The sequence below is a fragment of the Macrosteles quadrilineatus genome, unplaced genomic scaffold, assembly GCF_028750875.1.
Source record: "Macrosteles quadrilineatus isolate MER2022 unplaced genomic scaffold, UCM_ALF_1.0 Scaffold_7__1_contigs__length_78375512, whole genome shotgun sequence".
NCBI lineage: Eukaryota > Metazoa > Arthropoda > Insecta > Hemiptera > Cicadellidae > Macrosteles > Macrosteles quadrilineatus.
Window position 1 is genome coordinate 21,592,373 of NW_026542600.1, and position 21,818 is coordinate 21,614,190.

Below are 21,818 nucleotides of genomic sequence, written 5' to 3' on the forward strand. Positions count from 1 at the left end.
GAGAAAATATGTAATTATAGCCTGTTGATAGTTAATTAATTACAATTAACACGATATTTAAAACAATCTTATTGCCTATTTAAATAAATCATATCGCTAATTATTTTTTATGTTTGTCGGTCAATGTGCTTTCACCTTTTACTATCACTGACTGATAGATGTTGAATTTGTATCTAAATGATTAATGACATTAAAAAATAAAATAAAATGTTACTACAGAAGCTAAATAGATTTACAAAAGCTGTGAGCTTTACAAATTTATCTACTATTTTCTACTGCTGAGGTACAAATATATAAATCTCTAAACATTGATTAAGTTTAAGAAACAGCCAGTCACAACTTACACAATGGTATTGGGGCCGCCACCCTCCAAGATGACAATGAAGTCAAAACGCTCCGTCTCTAGATGGGAGAGGAAGAGGCTAGCATATTGGCTTTGTGAAGTCTTGTTGGACAAAATAATGTTGGCAACTTTGTTCAGAGATTCGTCCATATGACACTGCATTTTCTTTTTTAAGCTTGTATAAAGTTCATCAATCTAAAATAAATTTGATAAAATCAATTATTTATTAGAGAGTATGAAATTAACACTAATACCGAAACCTTACTTCGGCTGACGTTAACCGAAACCCACAGTCTGTAAGACCCCATTTGAAAAATAATGGACCCCGCTTAGAAACACACAAACCAAAACCCTCGGCCTGTGAAACCCCGCTTTAAAATACACTAACGTTGGGCCTCTGAGACGGACATGTTATGAACAGACAACCTATCAAGGTCACGGAACCCATGCAAAATGAACAAACAATATATCAATAGGTAGGGGAGGAAAAGGGGGGAAGGTATTGGGGGAATGGAATCTCTCAAGTATACAGTGTTGCCAACATGCGTTTTTGAAAATTCCCTTGGGCCTGTCAGACCGGGGTTTCGGTATTAGTGTTAAAAAGAGAAAATATTAAATTTATAAACTAGAAAATCGAAAATAGTATTAAAAGAGTTATACAACTGTTCATCTTTAATAAAGAAAATGTTTTGATTACCTAGGCACATTACTTTTAATTAGTATACTACATTTTAAACTAAAAAGTCACTGAATCATGTAGTTAAAATAGAAAAGTTAATTAAACATAAGAATAGTTTTTGCACACAATTTTCCACATAAAGTAGAACCCCGCTAATCGGACCTCGGCTGGTCCTCACCTAATCCAACCATGCCAACAGCTATCCGTTACATTGTTATTGCGATAATATTGTGACATTTTTCTATTGTCGCGTGGACTTCATCACCATCTCCTGCAGCCGTGACAAAACCTTGTTTATCCCCCGCGGTCATGGAAACATTAACAACGTTTTCTGCAATGTGGCAAACCCCCAAAAATGCTCATCAGGAATAGAAACATCATCATCGTCTTCCCCAATCGTAGCAAATGATTGAAAGTTTCCCGCGGTGATGGGGACAAGATTCCAAGATTGTCATCCCCGAAATAGCAGAAAAATACCAGGTACCTGCAAAAGATTTTCCTTGGCGATAACGACAAAATATTTAACACCTCAATAAACATGTTTTTAACTCGCGGGGACATCACCATCGTCTCTGTCGATCACAGAAACTTTTTCCTCGTCATCTGCAATCGCGGCAATCTTCTGAATATCTCCTGCAGTAACATAAACATTATTATCGTCTCCCACGATCACGGGATAATATATAACGTCTCTCGCTATCGGGGGAACATTACTATTGTCATCCCGATCATGGCAAATCCTGAATATATTTTGCGATAATGAAAACATAATTATGATCTCCGCGATCTTGGCAAAATCCTAGACGAATCCCTTGGTCGTGGATAACATCATCATTGTCGTCGACGATCATGCTAAAATAGTGAAAATGCTGCTCCTCAGATAATACGACCTTTTCACTGTTCCGGCCATGGTCCCAGTTTCTTAGGTGCCAGATTAGCAGGGTTGTACTGTAATGGGAGTCTTGGAAAATGAAACTGAATTACCTGAGGAAAGATGTGTATTGAAGTTGTATTTAATAAACTGACAATATGGGGCGGGCTTGTCTCAAAACCACGAACTAAATGTCTTGCAAGTCGCACACTCAGTTCTCGGCCAATAGGCTCTGTAGCAAACATGCCTCCAATTATAGCAATCTTTACTTTCCATTCAGATGGACCTCCGACCTAAAAGAACAAAATGTTGTTATTTATTTATAAAATTACAAATTAGTAGCATATATTACCATAGAAAAAAATAATCAAATATAGACCGTCAGATGTGCTGCGGTTACCATAGGTTCTGGCGCACACCGCTGGGAGTGCCAGAACCTATGGTAACCACAGCACGGCTGACAGTCTATATTTAATTCTTTTTGTCTATGATTTTACACAAGGTTATTTCAGTATTACCCAAACAATACTGTACAGGTAGATCTTGCAAATATATGCAATCCAGCCAAGTACAGTAGAGTCCCGCAAACTCGGCGTAATGTGGACTGGAAGGGTGCCGAGTTTGTGAAATGCCGGGTTATCGGGAACTAGGGTTAAAAATAAAAACAATAGAGTTTTTAAGCTTTTTAACCGCCTTTTTTATTAATATTTATATTACAAGTCAGCATTAAGTCATTATCATGTGTGGTATTTGTTTGCGAATAATTTGACTTAAGCTGGCTTGAGTCCATGATTAACACGGACTCAAAAAATCACTAATTTTCTGAGCCAGGTGATTGCCGAGTTATCCAGACTGCCGGGTTATCGAGTGCCGAGTTTGTGGGACTCTACTGTATCACAAATGAGGAGGGAATATGCACAACTGGGAATGTAAGTTAAGCAACAAGGTTAGAAAACATTTTTTAAAAGTCTGATTCCTTGACTGTATAATTGCCTTCACAAATTGTAACTTGAAAAAATATTGCTAAGCATATAGTAGTTTAGGCAACGAATGTACCTATCAAGTGTGTGAATCAATCGCGTAAAGACTATATATTTAGGCCAACGCAAGTTGCGTACACTACTTTAATTACTTTTTTAATTACTAACAATCACTACTCATAACTTCTTCTGAGAGAGGTTATGTTTTCGTTTATAGCCTCTCATTACCACAGATAGTGATGCAAGGACTCATTTTAACAACAAATCTTTGCACCATTCATTAACAATTTAAATTAATTGGCCATCCGATAAGTTGACATTCAAAGCATTACAATTTTACTTTTTTTTTCTCAATCCTTGAACCTCATTAGTCCGTTTCTAGTTTGTAAAGTAAAAAAACAATGCTGTAAAGTGAATCTTTTAAATTCTAAGGATTGAATTGAAAAGGCTTGTTCAAAAAACTGTCGTGGGTAAATGTATGTTATGCTGCTTAAAAAAAAACTTGTATAAAATGCAGCATGAGAAAATTATAACAAACTTACCTCATGAGAAATTTTCAGACATGGTATACCAATGCCAGCGTAGTCACCTGTTCTAAAGAACTGTGCCACTTTAGGAGCTGTCTGATCCATATTTTCAAACTCATCGAGGATTTCTTGGTCTGTAAGGTAACGTTGAGTGGGGTAAACACTTTTGGTGATTCCAAAATCATATTCCATAGCCCAAGAACGTGGGTCATTTCGGGCCAAAGTAAAGTTTAAAGTAACCCCAATAGTATTATCAGGAACGGTAACTTCTAACGTGTGACTCAAATAGCTGAAATCATAAGAAAGAAGCCATTAATGGTGTGTAGGGTACTCGACAACAATCTAAAAAATATGTACAGAAAAAGATTAAACCATTGAAAAAATAAACTCTAGTCATAGTAACTAGCCACTGACTTCAGTAAGGAGTAAGTTATAGTAATTTATTCTCTGAATAAGTACAACTTGTTACAATCATACGGAATGCGAATGAGGTTGTGCTACATACATTGATGTATAATAACTCCCTCTATAATGTAGAGTATTATACATCGATGGCTACATATAACATGTAGCACGAGCAGCAGAATCACTAAAATTGTTTGTACATTTTTTATAAAGCAAAAGTGATAAAGCAATGTTATACAGCAAAAGTTATATAGCAGGTTTTGCTACATAGTGTAAATCCGGCTTTAAACTAAAGCTATGGACGCACCATAGAGTAGCTATTAAGCATCAGCACTCATTTTGGCGTATATTTTGAGTTATGCACAAACTGCCTCCCTGTACATTACTTACGGGAGTTAAATTTGTTTTTTTCGAGTTCGTTTGGCTCTTCTACCGGACCGATTTTCATAATTTTGGTCTCAAAGCTATGCAAGCACATATTTGTCATCATTAATCTATCAAATCAGTTGTACAAAGATTTTTAAAACTGAATTACTAGATTTAATTGAAAATCAATTAAGACAAATGGAAATTCGTTTAGTCTGCATAGTCTGCAGGTTTGCTGTGGCGGGGGTATTTTGTACTACGATCGTATTTCTAAAAAGAGCTTATCACTACTATTATAACATTTTTCAGCATTAAATTTCCTATAATTTGATACCCAAAATGTTATTTTTACGAATATTAAAATGTTTACACTTTTTTCAAGATGGCGGCCAAAAAACGTATTTTGCGCCACAGTACGGATGTATATTTTTAGTATGTTGATTAGATGCATACTACCTACCATTCACAGCAAAAATCATTTGTGTTGCAATTAGTTCCACCTTAAGCTATATTTTCGATTATTTCTACTGCACTAAAGGCAGATGTCTAGGGTTCGCATCATGAAATGAAATGAAATAAAAATGAAATGAAATGAAAATGATTTATTTAATCAGGCAAAGTTATGGCCACATGGCCCTCTCTTACACTTAACCTGTTTATACAAATCCAAACATATACTGTACAATACATATACTATAATCTATTTAGAATATTTAATGTAAAAAGAAACAATAAACTTTAAAAACATACCACTTTACATAAACACCCACACACACACGCACACCTGTCAGTGATCAACCAAGCGCACGCCTAGGATATACCAAATCATCATCATCATGATCAGGATCATGGTTCCGCCATATAAGATTTATCATCACAGTTTGTTCTCATATTGCACCTCTGTTAGGCCTTGCTTCTCTTGACATGTTATGTGCTCAGGCCCATGTGGAAAGGTAAATGCACGGTTAAAAAGGACTGCCAAACTCGTAAAATATTATATTTTAACATCTTAGTCTCAATTAGCCAACAAATACTTATTTTGAAATACAAGATCAAGTAATTAATTTGGAAACCTTCATTAATCCCGACTGATCGGGGTTCCAAGCTGTATGTAACATTTTAAGTACAGATTAAATAAAATATTCTTAATATGAAAATATGCACCCCTTTTCAAGGACCGTCCGGGTCTCTTTGTATGTAATAAAGCACCTTTGACACAAAAAAGCTCGAATAGTTAATTTTGAATAAAAAAATCCAGAAGGTAGCCATGTGCAAAATATGTGTACATATTAAATTAAATAGACTTCTATAATTTATGAAGACTCCCTTTTGTAACGGACCACTATGTAGGCTATATTAAGCATTCATGTTCAAAAACGTTGTCTACAAAAGTCTAATAAATTTAAGAATAACCAGGTGATAGCAAGTTACCGTACTCTTTATGGGAAACAGTGATGTTGTATGTGCCAGGAGTAAGAATGCGCCAATAGTCTCCGTCTTTGGCTGAGGTGATTTTATGGTTAATGCCAGATACTGTGATAGTGGCGTTGGCAATGGCGTTCCCACCAGTGCTTCTGATGAATCCATGGACACCTCGGTGAACCTGTCGATGGAAATGCATAACCAAAAATGAAAATTAATAATGAAATAAAACTATACATCAATAAAGATTAGCATGCGATTTTCAAGTCATTCCAAGAAGTATGTTTTTTATTTCTTACAAGTATGTTTGTAATACAAAAATTAGTACCGTAGAACCTGAACCTCAATAGTTCAACACTCTGAGGACTAAGGGGGTGTTTAACAATCAAAATGTCAAAATATAGGGAGTTTATTGGTCATGTACACACAGGAAGTATCTAAATTATGAGATAAATCAAAAACATTTAATGAATAGTAGTATAAAACTTGAGATTACCGCTGCCGACATGTCACGTCATCACAGCCCATGTAAAACTATAGGGAGTGTCGAATTATCAAGATTCTACTGTAGATGGTTTTCTAATAACTAAATATTGTATTGTAGATAAAATTTACTATCAGGCAGTGCACAAATAATAAAAGATAAAGGAACAGTCTGCTAGGCTGGTGCAACATACAACCAATATTAGTCTAAACTTAACATCCACTCTCTCAGGGGAAAAAAATAAAATAAAAAAAAATGATTTAGTAGCTAATAGGCAATAAATTTTCTAGTAGTATTAGACTGACCACTGACCAGTATAGTAAACCTAAAAAATAAGCCTTGAAACAATAATATCCAGCAATATCGTTACAGCAAAACAAAGTAAAGATTTGGAAAAACATGTTTCAATTTACAAAAGTAATAATTATTTTATTTTTAAAAGTTTAAAGAACTGTATTATGCCGTTACTTTACTTCTTAAGACAATTTTTTTATTTTATTTTTTTTACAACTTTAGGCTTAACTAATTTAGCAAAATGATTGTAGTAATCTAAAACAAGATTGAGAAACCTTTTCAAATCCCACGTTTTAATTACAAATATAGTTACATGTTTCTCTTTATTTTTATTCAGTCGTCTGATTCATTTTGAAAAGAAACTTTCAGGATAATAATCCAAATAAGAACTTACCTGTTCCATATACTTCAACAAGGGTTCTCTGTTGTCCAACCAATACGTGGGAAGATCTTGAGGTTTGGGATATTTGAAACATCCAAGTTCCAAAGTAATCTCTAGACAGTTGGTGTGTTCGTAGTTATAATCCTGCATACCACCGGCCACTACATACCACATGGCTCCGTTGACAATGCCTCCTTCAAAATTTTCAGGAGGGAAATCCGGACAAGAGAGACCAAGGTGCATTGTGGGATGAGCCTGCAATCATGTTATGGAATGGTTAAAGCCTTAGCCTTTGTTATTTTTGAAAATGAATCTGTGATAGACGGTAAATTAACTGGACACAACATCAACTGTTCTAAATTATTTTTAGAGCTGTTTAGACTCAAAATCTGCCAATTATTTTAACTCCTGGCATGCAAGCCAAGGATGAACAAAACATGATGAAAGCTGCTCTTTCAATTTCTGTATTACAAAAATACTAGTAATTTAGTTCATAAAAGTGAGATTCATTGGTTATAGAAAGTACAAAAACTGACCTTATTTTATTATTTAACTTTTGGAAACAAATTCACTTTTTAGTCAGCCAGCAGTTATTTGTAGTAATGTGGGGTCTTGAGTAGACTGGGTCCCATTAAGGGAGCTGGTGTCCCCGGCCATATTTTTTTATAACCATTGCTGTGTAGCTATAATTTTAAAATTCAAGAGACAACTACTTCAGGAATTGAATTCTATCAGTTGTATGCACAACAATGTCGAATGAATATTGTTTAACTGTTTACACAATTGATGTATGAATGTATTAGTGAATAAAGGATTTTTTTTCATTTCATTTGTATTTTCACTCACGTTTGCGTAGGTTTTGGCAAGCATAACGAAGACGTTGTTATCAGATGTAGGGCTTTCTTTTCCTGTCACCATTTCAGCATTGTCATCATATGGGTAGTTAGCCACTAAAGCTCCACCGTGAAGGTTTGCCGAGAGCACAAACGGGTACTGATGAAGCCACTTGATTACTGCTTTGGTCTCTGGTTGCATTTCCTGCTGTCCCTGAAACAAGCGGAATGGTTAAAATATTAAAAATTCAAACTAACAGGGTTGTCCGTAAAATAAGGTCTCAAACCCGCTCCAGTCACGGCCAAGTGAGCTAGTTCAAATTTTAGACCAAAGTAAAGTTCCTTACTTTGTCCACTAATGTTCAAATCAGTTACCATCCCAAAACAACAATTAATCTCGTCTCAATAACCCAAACAATAAGAGAAAATTACCCTCTCACCAAGTATGAATGGGATCATCTCATAACTCCAAGGTTTCACAACTCCAAGTGATCATAACTCCAAAGTTTCATAAGTCCAAGAGATCATAACTCCAAATTATATTTAATCCAAAGTTTCACAACTACAAGTACCCGAAAAGGGATAATTTCATTACTCCAAGAAAAATATAAGCGCAAGTGATCATAACTCCAAAGTTTCATAAGTCCAAGTGATCATAACTCCAAAGTTTCACAAGTCCAAGTAAAAATTAAACCAGAGTCTCATAACTCCAAAAGTTGAGTGGAGTCTCATATCTCCAAGTGGAATGTGTAGTACAGTCAGAGCCACAAGTTCCTGCGCTGTCCGCTCCGCTGTAATACTGTCAGCAGCCGTTGCCGCATCATTGTACAGTATCTATATACCTACCGTCGCCTGTCAAACGATTATGTAATTTTGTTATATACTTACAGATTAATTAATTTCTATACTTCTTACTTCTATGCTAAAGGGACTTTAACCTTTAACTACTCGCGCGGGTTTTACTAACGTATGTACTCGCGTGGGGTGTTTTTGACACCCCGTTATTACATATTTGTTATAATTGTATTAACACCAATAATTGGTAAATAACATTTTTTGTTGTTATTTAAGTTTATTTTACTGTATACTGTTTCCAATATGAAAGAGTTATTTATTTTAAGTTATACAATGTAAATAATATATTTCTTTTACCAACTGCCATTTGTGTGTGTATTTGGTCAACTTTTGCATATAAACAATTTTTTGTACTAAAAAATATGTATTTTGTCATTAAACTGTTTGATATTGAATAACTAGCATATGTACTATCCGGAAAATATATAATTTTTAAAAGATTATATTATGTCTGTGAATGGTAAAGGTATTATTTTTTCCTAAAATGTACTACTAAAAAAACAGTTTTTAGGGGGGGGGGATCGTAATACACACAAGTTTTGTGCAAACAAATTTATTTATATGTCAAAAACACTTGTTTGTTATCGAAATAAATGTAAATAAAAAATGTCCTTTCATTACTTTTAGAGTCTTTCGCAAAAAGAAAAAACATTACCTTATACAGGAACTTGTACTTTTTACGAAACGTTAACACTCACGTGGAGAGTTGGAAACACCCTATACTTTGTAATACACATGTATTACCAAGTGAACACCAGAGATCGCACGGGGACTTTGGATGAGAAACGTTCACAGTTTTAACTTTACATTTCAGGTAATTTACACTAGGTGTACAATGCAGTTGTCTGCTTGCAATATTGAGCAGATAGCAGACATAATAATAAAATAATTTTCTAAAGTCAATGTTACATATGTTTCTCGTAAATGAAATGTATACTTGCAGTATCCAATCTCATTAGTATATATTTTGTTTCAAATGAATGAAATGTCTAATTTCGTTATTCAAAGTCAATTACAAGTCTGGTTCAATTAAATGTATTGTCTACTTCAAAGTATATATGTTTCATCTGGTTCTCATAAATTAAATGTCTATTTGCAGTAGCAGTATCCTAAATCAATAGTACACCAGCTTCACAAAAATGAGAAATTTACTTGCAGTATCCAATGTCAATGGTCCATTTGGTTCACATAAATAAGATGCCTATTTGCAGCATTCAAAGTCAATGATACGTCGGGTTCACTTAAACGAATTGTTTACTTGAAGTATACAAACTCAATGGTACATATCATTCACAAAAATAAATTGTCTACTTGCAGGATCCAAAGAAATGGTTAATTTGATTCCCATAAACGGAGTGCCGATTCGCAGTATATTAAGTCAATGTTACGTCTGGTTCACGTCAATGGAATGTCTACTTGCAGCATCTAAACTCAGTGGTATCTTCGGTTCATATTAATGGAAGACCTAATTATTGCAGTACCTATTCTGCCTAAGTCTGCATTATTTAATTGTAAGTCTAGTTCACTGAAATGGAAAGCCTACTTGGAATTGCAAGTTAAATGGAAATATAACTCAATGGTAGGCTTATATTTGGTTAAAATGTAATGGATATTTAGATTATTTAAAGTCAAAGGTGTTTCAGCCTTATTCCGGCGACCATAATTATTGGTTGTTTTCATTTTGTAGTAAATTATGCTCAATGATATTAATCTTATTGTTCTTCCCTTTTTCTGTGTCCTATACGGTAATGTACATTTTAAACGATTCTTTGACTAACATAATGTGGCTACAAGTGGAATAAAATTGTAGAATACACTAAAAACCATATAAGATGTTGAAAAATGATCAAATATTTACAAGAAATGTTTATTATATGGAACTGTTAGGTACGTAGTCTATGAGTTGAGTCGTAAACTCGTCGGAAATTATGACTTTCATTCGTTTTAAAATAAGTTATTTGTTTTTGAATAACTACTTGACTTCTTTGCAATTGCTCGATTTCGAGCAACATGTACACTATACATTAAAACGTCACATAGTGATTTATTTCACGATGCTAATCAATAACCATTTGACATATTTTCATGATTTTTGTGTTGCAAGAAACATTGTTACCCCTAGGACTGCCAATAACCGATACCGTATGTTTCAGTTCGAAAGACTATGACAACATACCTTAGTGTAGCAATAACACAAATAAGGTCCTCGATATCAATGCTTCTGTTTCATTCAATAAGATGTTTTATGACATTTCTTCAATTTGAGTCATGCCTATTTATATGTTATTACTATATACATTACAAATAAAACTGTGAGCAATACTCTTACAAAACTTGTACAACCTTTTTTTGTCCGAACATAATCCCCCAGATGAACATATTTCCTAGCATCAAAAACATATTTTTTCAAGTAAATAAACGCCAATTAATTGCATTGCCCAGCTCTTTCATTAAATAAACAGAATTAAATTATTCAAACTGCGAAAGCATAACAGACGTAGCCCGTTGAAATCGGCCTATGGGGACCTGAGAAATTAGTCCATACCTATAATATTCAGCAAATATGCACATTCTAAGCTCAAGTTTGATGTGCAGTATGCCTATATTTTTATTTGGTAAACTGCCATAACCGTTTACATTTAATTTGATTGTATTTATATGCAATATTTATATTTTAATTTATATTTATATTAATATTTTTTTTAATTATATTATATTTATATTTATATTAATATTTATAGGCCTTTCTTACTTAAATTTACATTTTTTAAACGGGCAGTTCAGAAGACGGGGCACGGAAGCCTCGTCATGTTGGTAACATTGACAATTCGAAGTAAGCGGCAGGCAGGTTGCCAGTATCGATACTAAAAAAGTCCCACACGCCCCTGCTCGCCCCTCCACGCAACTCTCCATCAATTCCAGAACATGAAAGGATCCATAATGTCATATGGGTTCAAGTTATGACCAAATGTTACAGGACCACTTTTGTTAGCTGTATTGTTCTACACCTTTTAATTTTCTAACTCTTCTCTAGAGTCATTATTAAAAGAATTAATAAATATTTTCGTAATGAGCGACATTTCCTGCCTGTATGCTAAACGAAACGTGATACGTAGATCTATATAATTAATACGCGAACACGAAGTTTGTCGGTTGAACTCCTCCGTCATTTCTTGACCGATTTTATCCATTGACGTATCATTGGAAAGAGCGTGTCGCGTAGATTTGCAAACTGGTCTTGAACTGGATTTGAAAAAGTCTCTTGGGCTCTACCCCAGTGGCTTTGAAGGTTCCCATGTTATCCTTATGAAGATCATAATTGTTAAAATTTTGATCAGCTATATAATTTAATTGCTGTCAATATTTAAGCTGCATTTCAAAGAAAAGCGTCCTACAAAAATTAGATCTTTAAAAAATAAATCATTGAAAAAACCCATTTGCAAATTATTGAAACATTAAAAGTCATAGAACGCCCCCTAGTAGAAGAAATAGAGATAGTATTTTTTTAAAGAATTAACTATCGTCATTAGCCTGTATAATGAAGAACACCTACAAGATTCAGATTCCTACAAACTATGAACGAGGATGTTAGCTGAAGTGCTAAAAGTTTTATTAGGAAACATGGACTTAACTTTGTGATCATTGCAGAGGAAAACCCTCTAAAGCCAAATAAATCTGGTACGTCAATGACATTAATCTATGTTTTCATAAAAGTCAAACAATTTTAATAATAGCCTATGAAAATATCCAAGAGCCCCTTACTAACATTTTACTGAAGGCTTTTAATTGTTACTAGCTGAACCCGGCAGACGTTGTCTTGCCTTTGACTATTTATAATCCCGCGGGCTTTGCCCCGTTTAACTTCTTAGTTTTCAAGATGATCTCGTTCGCATGGCTCAATCACGTCCTGGTTGAAGTTCGTTCGCTACGCTCACTCACCTTTAGGTTGGAGCTCGTTCGCTACGCTCACTCACCTTTAGGTTGGAGCTCGTTCGCTACGCTCACTCACCTTTAGGTTGGAGCTCGTTCGCTGCGCTCACTTGCCTTCAGGTTAGCTCGTTCGCTACGCTCACTTGCCTTCAGGTTAGCTCGTTCGCTACGCTAACTCGCCTCCAGGTTGAAGTTCGTTCGCTACGCTCACTCACCTTTTGTTTGCAAATTAGCTGTTGTCATATATGTAAAAGAAATAATAGTGCTGCACCCTGTTGGTAATCCTTGTAACTTTAATGCTATATTGAACATCATAGAACAGAACCAACTTGTTTAATTGAAACAGCTGTTAAGATTCATTAATTCCATTTCTCATAAGGTTAACATGGGAAACTCCAGAGCCACTGGGGCGGAGCCGATTGGACGGATCACGAAATTGATGGTGTATAAACCTATTCCATGACATTCTACACGTATGTACCAAGTTTCGTGGCAATCGGTTCAGCGGTGTCTGAGTTTATCACTGCCAAACAAACAAACATACAAACATCCTCTTTTATACTTATAGATTCATATAATGCTAAGGGAAACAATAATCAACTGAACGACAGAAGGTCTTTAACTTTGCATTTTCTCAGTTAAATATAATTAACGTTATTGCAACTAAACAAAAAATACATCAATTGAACAAATAAAATTGTGACAGACAACAGGAAGTCCTTATGGTATTGAAAACAGATTCTATCCTTATTAAAGAATGAATGAAATTTGTAAACTTACTGCTGGCGACAAGGGTGGTAGCATGCATAGGTTTATCAATAACGAAGATTAACATGGACAACCTTATGCGGCTATATATATTTTTAGGAAATATTGATTACTGTTATGTACATTGTGAGTATCTCCATATGATACACACCAGTAAGCTTTGAGTTGACTCTTTTAAACTCATTGTAAATATTACTGTTATTGTTTTTGAAATAATTTCTGTAATACCAGTACCTTGCAATTGCTCGAATTCGAGCAAAATGTACACTAGTTAGTATTAACAGATTCCTTACTCTCATAAACATATGGTTTGACGCCACAAACAAATTAATTGGACAATCCGTTCTCTACAAATTATTTAAGTATCATCCACTTATTAGCGCTTGCAACATAAATAGCTCCATAATATCATATTTTAATTTGTCTAAAAAATGTAACAAAAAAGAAACGGATGGTGTTTTTGGCCTCTAGGGATCTCAAAACGAAAATTAATTCGGTCCGGATCCAGGTCTTACATGAGTACTACGGTAATAGCTTATTCCCTATATGGGAAATTAGCTAAAACACACAACTGATATTGCTTACATATGTTGTGTATACAATTAAGTGACTCTCAAGGCCCATAGAGTTTGGATGAAGAATTATGTGTTCCAACTAGGGAAACAAAGAGGTGTGTGGTCTCTGTTAAAAATTTTTAACATTTGCCCGTCCACATAAGACTACAGATCTGTGCGTGTAACGTATCCAGCAAAGCAAGGGATGAGCCAGTACTACAGTAGGAAGGTGAACGGTACTGATAAAATGTTTGCGGCAGTGAACAGAATCCCACTAATTTTACTATATACTTTCGATTATTATTACTATTATCTCTCTTGTGAGGTTTACAAAAATAAATTTCACTGGCTATTAGAATAGCCTACATTAAATTATGTTTCTTAAATAAGATCCTTCTTGTGTCTGCTTATTTATTCTCCTTATTGGTATGACAAGTATTAGCTATATCTATATATTAATAGGCAAATATGTTTCTTTAAGGCCCTTTTCTCAGCTCGTGTGCATCGCAAGGAAAATCTACGCATACTGTTGGAAACATATTTTCCTGTAGATAAACAGAACAACTTAATAGATTTAAAAAATGATGAAAAATAAGTACGAAAACGAATTTAACATAACCAAAAAACTAACATTTGGATTATGAGTTAAAATTCTGGTGACGCAATAACAACGATAAATATACAGAAAATCAAAACAAATTGAAGACTGGTACACAATCATCACATGTTTCATTTTCAGCGCGGGATGAATATAGATAAGTTCATATTTTATTTGGATTGTGGTCGAGTTTTGACCACTGGACGACATCAATTCTTATATTAAAGTACTTAACTCATTAAGGTACTTAAATAATACCTAAATGATAAATACCTTCTATTTAACTCAAATAAAACAATCTGGTATTAAGTATAGATGTATTTACTCAAAAACATATTTCTATGATAATTTAGTCTCGAAATCCAAATGTTTAGACCTATCTATAGATTATATCCGCTTGTTTGGATCATACAAATCTAGATAGTATTTTAAAAATTTTAAATATGGTATTTTTTTTACTAAACCCATTATGCACTACAGACATTTTGCGTACAATTTACTTTGCTAACATACACTCTCATATTTGTTACGGAATGAAGATTTATGAGGGAACAAGTAATTGTAACTATAATCAAATTTTATATTTACAAATGAATGCTACAAGATGAAATCTTAACGTGGATTAATCCTGTGTAAATTTTTTCCGAAAAATAGGAGATGAAAAATACAGTAGTGGAAAAAAGGCACTACGACTTATTTGCGTTGTGCATCACGAATATTATGTAGAAAAAATTTCGAAATTTCGTACATACAGCTGAAGAAGTTAAGACTAAATATTTTTCATGGTTTAGAAATTTTAAAACGTGAACTAATACTGTATTTCCTTAATATTGTTGTTGGAAGACGGCAATTGCTAAAATACCGTGCGCGTAAACTAATTCATTCATACCTCGTGGTGGTCATCTAAGTCGATTATTGGACAAACTAAGTCTTACGAAAAAATGTTTGGAACAAAAATTGAAGAACATCTTATTATCTATACTTTTCTCGCTGAAAGTTTTCATCTGACCAAAAAATAAAAAAAATCCTTGCTCACTTACTTTTTCATGTTTACATTGAACAACATTTTCATATTTTCCATTATTAAACATTAATCATCTGCACGAACTAAATTGTATTTATATAGTATTAATTAAACATCAGTTTACGCAGAATTTAAATATGTAAATTTCATCCTCTCACTATTTGTATTACAATTTAGACGAACGTGCAAAGCGACAGGGAACGCACCACTTCGAATAGTCTCGCCAACATCGGAAACTCTCTTCCAGCATGTGTGTGTGTAATGGGTGCGTGTGTGTGCGTACGTTATCGTTTCCTGCACGGACTGTACCCATTGTCACTTGGAGTTATGAAACTTGGTGTTATGAACCCTTGGAGTTATGAAACTTGGGCTTGTGGTCCTTGCAAATCTGTACGTTTGGAGTTATGAAATTTTGTATTTTAATTTACTTGGTTTTATTTTAACTTGGACTTATGAATCTTGGAGATATGAACGCTTGGAGTTATGAAACTTGGTCTTATGATATTTTGGTTTTAATTTACTTGGAGTTATGAAATGTTGTATTTAAAAGTACTTGGAGTTATGAAAACTTGGAGTTATGAACCTCACCCGTATGAATCACAATCTAATCTGTGATTAGGTTTAAGAAGAAAGGGGGTCAATCTCTGCAAATCACTGTTGTCAGTTGATCTGTATGCATAAATGTGTTGACATAGAAAATGTACACAAGTGGCTCAGGGAATTTGCAGAAGGCCATACAAGTTTACTAAACTGGTCGGCAGTGGGTGTTTATCAGTATCCATCAAGTCAGGGATTAAAATAGAGGAAACCTTGCTTGCTGATTGGCGTGTTTCAGACTTGCAGGGTTTACTGTCTTCCCAGTCTTTAATTGTTATATAGAGACAACCCCTATCAGTCCACAGTCTCTCTCATTCAGTCACACCAGGATCCGCAAGCAAACTTCCCCTAACTTTGGTCAATGCTTCAAACAATACTGATGCACGACAGCAGTCAGCCTAAACCATGGAAAAGATTGCACAAATATTTAAGAGCACCTCCGAAACCACTTCACTCTTTGCCCACATTTTCTATATCCAAGAATAAGAGTATACTTTACTGTACTTTAACACGTTGACTGCGCGCGCCGACTTTACAGGCGCTCCCCAGTGGCGGGCGAAGCCCCGGCGCGCAACCGAATCAGCGAACGCAATTGGCATTCAAATATTTCAGTCTGACGAATCACAAAAGAGCAGTGGTGACTGTGCTGCGTTACCCCGAGAGTGGATGTAGTTCACTGAAACACCCAAAGGTAGCAGCACTGCATGGATCCGTATCCAGTGTCTTTGTAATGTGGGTTGAAGAGAAAAAATCCCCGAAACCGGGACAAAAGCATTGCCAGACGGGATTTTACGGGAAATTTTAGTACCAACCTACACCAAAGTAAAGCTCGCATTCTAAGCTGGCAGGCTGGCAACGATTATAACGTCTCCGTCTGAGGCTAAGCTCACACTGACTCAATACATTACTGTTGGTCTGGTGCCGACTGTAGTCGGCGCGCGCCACCTGGGAGCGCTGGCGACGCCGACTAAAGTCGGCACGCGCAGTCAACGTGTTATTTATGTCCATCAAGGACATTTTTTAGTTAGTTACAATGTAATTTTTTTTTTTTACAGAACTATAGAGTATTTACATTTAATTTAGATTATTAAGCCCTCATAACCTGAACAATTTCTCTCTGGGTATATAGTTGGATTTTGAAATTGGTATGAATGTATGCAGTAACGAAATAAGTATAGAAAAAGATATTCAACTTACTTTTTGATACTCTCCCAAATATTTATCTGGGAAATTCCTGTTTAAATCAACCTGGTTGGCATTGGCTCGTCCGATCAAGCTAGTTGCATCACCTACAAAACAACTTGTAATAACAAATCATAACAAGAGGGTGTTCAATTGATTTACAGTGCAAGATTTTAACAGTTTGTGACACCCAGTACCTGATAAATCAAACATACAGTTATAAATTAGACATCAAATGAAAATGTAACTGCAGCAGGGTTTTGTTTGCACAATCAAGTGGTTAACATCACTGGTATGAGATGGTGCACAATTGGTCTCATTCCAACCTTCCCAATCGCCTTATGACAGATTCAGTTTAGAATAGCCTCCACAATCTCATGACACTATTGATATTTCTACCTTTTTAAGGTTTATGAAGCTATTTAAAGTTCATGGTATGTATTCGTATTTCCACTAGTGTAATTCTTTGAATTAGAAACAGGACTTATGTGTCTAATTTTAACAATAGTCCAAGACACCAAAGTTTGAAAAGAACATTTGTTGGTACTTTGGTATTATACCGAGGCCACTTGTTTTAGAGGGATTTTTTTACTGGACACTAAAAGTAACTACATAATTGGAAAGAAACATACTTTAATTGACTTACTGTCCACATTTGATATGATAACGATTAGTGGCTTTTGAGTTCTGCCTCCCAGAAGGCAGCGATGTCGGTGAGGATTGAGTTGAAACGGAGGCCACCCTTATACAGCGCGCTGCGGCGGTTGTGTTAGGTTGGATTATCATAAATATGTTTGAAGGACTTTCCTTGTTTTGTTGAAAAGAACTTTACTCATTATAGAGACAAAACTTATCAGTGCACGGCAATAAATCACTCAGGACACAGACTCAGAATCCAGATACAGGCGGTGACAGGTGATGCGCACGCTCCGGTCAACGACCTGACCTTGGCCTACTTGGAGGGGATTTGGCAGGCGAAAGTATGACTCGATCTGGTATTGTTGAATTCTATGAACTAAATGAAACGAGGAAAGTTCTACAAACATATTTGATAAACCAACATAACATAACCGTCCCAGCGCTCTGTATAAGGGTGGCCTCCGTATAATCCAAACGTACCCATTTATCATTATCAGATTAATTTGATCCCTGAGATGTTATGATGACATTGAAAAATGAACACTTGTAGGCTTATGGACAAAACTACTTAAGTTCTTTTTTTATTTATTGCATATAAATTACAAGTGTAAGTTTTGTGTAAAGCCAATCAAAAATCTTAATAAAAGCTTAAATATTTCTTTAAGGACATCATGTACTATAGACGTTTTTTAATAATTGAAATAATAGTTTTGAACCATGAAGTCTGAAAAACAAATTTGTAATTTTGTCTTTATCCTGTAAAAGGGCTGTATTCCACACATACATTGCAGTGCTAAAATAACTTACATGTCCTAGAATAAGAATCATGTGGTTTTACAGTCAGGAACTATTTAATTTTCATTTATACATTGTATATAGATTGCCAGTCTTTGTGGCTTATATGTTGATTGATCGTATACGGTATTTCAAGAAGAGAAACATGGTAAGTGACCCTAAAGTAATCAAATAATATATTATGATTGGAAAGTGCCCTCACACACATACGAGGGGCATATGTAAGTTTTTGCTTATAGCTCCGAAGTTCACGTGTACTCTCATGGGCTGTGTGTTCGTGTATATTCATGTGTGCTGTAAAAAGGCAGCTCACTGCTTACTAGAATCATTGGTGAACGGAATGGTGCCATTTGCAACTCTGAAACTGACGTGTACACTTTGCTGTGCGTTTAGAAAAATTTTAAATTATTGAATCTCCCACTGCATGCAATATATGTTCAGTGATATGTTTTTTGACCAAAAGAAACACATCCGATGCCGACATTCATTGCCAGATGACTAAAGGTTATGGCCCTAATATAATGAGTGATGGTAAAGTGCGGAAACGGTTGGGAGTGTAAAAATGGCCGTGAAAAATCTTTCCCCTTTATGGTCTTCTGTGAGTCTGGGTACCCACCAAAATCACAATTCCCTCCCAAATAGACATTTTCATGGCCATTTTCAAACTCCCTAATTCATGTCTCCATTTTATTCTCTTTCATTGTTGTAGGGCACTAAGCTTCAGTAATCTTGCGATGAATGTCTGCTGCAGATACATTTCTTGCAGTCAAAAAACATATCACTGACCCTATCTCACAAGCGGTGGAAGATTCAATAGTAAAAAAAGATTGTAAGTTTACACATTAGCAACAAAGCTCCTAGCTGTTCTGTTCACAAATGATGCCAATAAGGGATACGCACAATGGTCTTTACTTAAAAAACTGTCCTTGCAATTGTTCAAAATTTACACTCAAAAGGTTTGAAACACCGATAATTATAATTTTTCTAACCAATTACTAGGTGTAATTACAGGCAGAACAAAATTAAATAGAATATAATAAAAATTAACTGAATATCTATGTGACAGGTGTTTACTCAAAAAAGATTTTGGAAAACACTTTTGAATTTAAGAAAGTTTAATATTTTTGCTCTGCCTCTTCCAATAAACTTCAGCTTGTATCAAGAAGCATCACCTTTGTCTGTAGCCATTAAATATATAATTTTGGCTTTTCCTCCTTTTACTTATAGATATCAAAAGCAATTTGAACGAAATAAGTTTTTGAATACTTTTAGCAATAAGGCTTTACATTTTGTTTGGTAGATCCATATAATTTAGGTTTTGAATATGTTCAGATATTAATTTATAGTAAATGGGTTTCAGTGTTTGCTTGTGTTTCTTTGGGATATAATCTGTTCATCTTACAATACTATTTTTTATGTTCTGGCCGTGCCAATACTTTTGCTTCCATTGATGACTGGATGAGTGGAGTTATACTTAAACAACACTCTATACTGAAATTCCAAATAAATAAGTTGACTCACCTTCGTTATTTCCATTAAGTAATCTATATGAAAAAAGGTAATTTCATAATTTCATTTTAATAGATAAATTAAATAAATACACAATCACAATGAAAAAATTGAAAAAAAAACACTTTTACACCCATCTGTTTTCTGATACTGTATCAAAAGTGTTAATAGATAGAAACATCAAATTTAGACCTATAGAGACCTAACAACATTGTAACATTTTTAATATCCAACAGTGATACAGCAAAACAAATTACAATAATCAAAACAATATTGTTGTTTTTTTGTAGACAATAGGACAACATTGCAAAAGTACTGTACTCTTTAGTCACCACAATAAATTGACTGCAATCAGGGCCGCATTTAGCCAAACGGCGCCCCTAGGCACACAAAACAGTTACACCTCCCTGCCGTAATATTGGTCGCGAAACGTAAATAATGTCACGATCATTATCATTGAGTTGTATATACAAGGATAATCCGTTGATATTTTAAATAAATCAACTCCTGTAAAATGTATAATATTGTATTAAACTTCACAGTAATTGGCATATGACCTGTCCCTATACTACACCTCTAATGAGACTAACTGAACAATGATAAATACTTTCCATCAGAAAATCTCAATCTTGTAAAATGTAGATGTGGAACATTTACAATACCATATTACACAATAACACGAAATACGTTTATGATGGACAACATTCATGTCCCGAAACATCATTTAAATTGTCGTTATCTAAATATTCACCTATTTCATCGTCTCAAAGCTAAATACCGGCTTGATTCAACAATGTTTACTAACAAAGCATATAAACAGAATGACTCAACAGGTAAGTTAACAGGAGAGAATTACACAGCTGAATTTCGGCAGTCGCTGCAGGGATGTCGTCGAGACTAGCGCAAAACGAAATATCACACGCAAAAGAGCAGGTTATTCCCACTGAGCTATAATAATAACTGGAGTCACCACTCTGTGTTTTTTTCAGGTTTCGTGTTGTTAGGTTGGCCGTTTGATCGGTTGGTGGGACTTGTCAAATTAGAGGCATCCTGTTGTTTTGTTGATAGTAAACAAAAATATGTCAACTTTATGATTGCAATATAAGTTTATTTATTTACTTTACGAGCAACCCATTTTAACAACATCATAAATACAACAACGATGGTTCAATATAAGTTAAGTAGGTGGGCTTGTAGGGCATTGACAAAAATAATTACACTAGGCGTAGTAAAAATAATTACCAGGAAACTTGACTATTTTCACCATTAATCATAGCTTGAAAATAAGTTAGTATTTAGCATAAAAAACAATTCATAATGTTTCAAAATAACTTTAAATACACAAGTTTTAACGTGCAATAACTTAAATAAGTTGAAGTCCATCAAATAACGGATAACCACAAATAAATAGCATGGATAGGTTAGAATGAATTGAATTTGACAGCATCCCCCAACCGATCAGTGGAACGTTTTTCTCTAATGTTCAACCAGAGAGTAGTGACTCCAGTTATAATCTATTTATCTCCATGGTTATTCCCAACACGGCGGCAGTATCAATCAATGCAATCTTTCTTCTTTGATTTGCTTACTAAGCGCGGCAAATTCAAACTACACTCGGACGCGCCCGTGTGTCAGTGGGCTGGTAGCAGGGCTACCGGTCTGACGCGTGGGGGCGTACGTGGGATTCATTTAAGAGGTTAAAGTTTTGCGCCCCCTAAAATTTGGCGCCCTAGGCCTGGGCCTAGTGGGCCTAATGGGAAATGCGGTACTGACTGCAATAC

At 34.9% G+C, this 21,818-nt stretch overlaps 1 protein-coding gene across 1 annotated transcript in view; it reads right to left on the reverse strand.

Moving 5' to 3' along the window:
* Window positions 1-21,818, reverse strand: part of LOC128999160 (carboxypeptidase D-like) — an 87,042-nt gene that overhangs the window by 13,585 nt on the left and 51,639 nt on the right. Inside the window, exons 9-15 of the mRNA XM_054425538.1 lie at window positions 17,110-17,201; window positions 7,600-7,800; window positions 6,766-7,008; window positions 5,608-5,774; window positions 3,416-3,689; window positions 2,007-2,186; window positions 345-538 (exon numbers count right to left, since the gene is read on the reverse strand). Coding sequence (XP_054281513.1) covers window positions 345-538; window positions 2,007-2,186; window positions 3,416-3,689; window positions 5,608-5,774; window positions 6,766-7,008; window positions 7,600-7,800; window positions 17,110-17,201 — 1,351 coding nt within the window. The remainder of the gene's footprint in view (window positions 1-344; window positions 539-2,006; window positions 2,187-3,415; window positions 3,690-5,607; window positions 5,775-6,765; window positions 7,009-7,599; window positions 7,801-17,109; window positions 17,202-21,818) is intronic.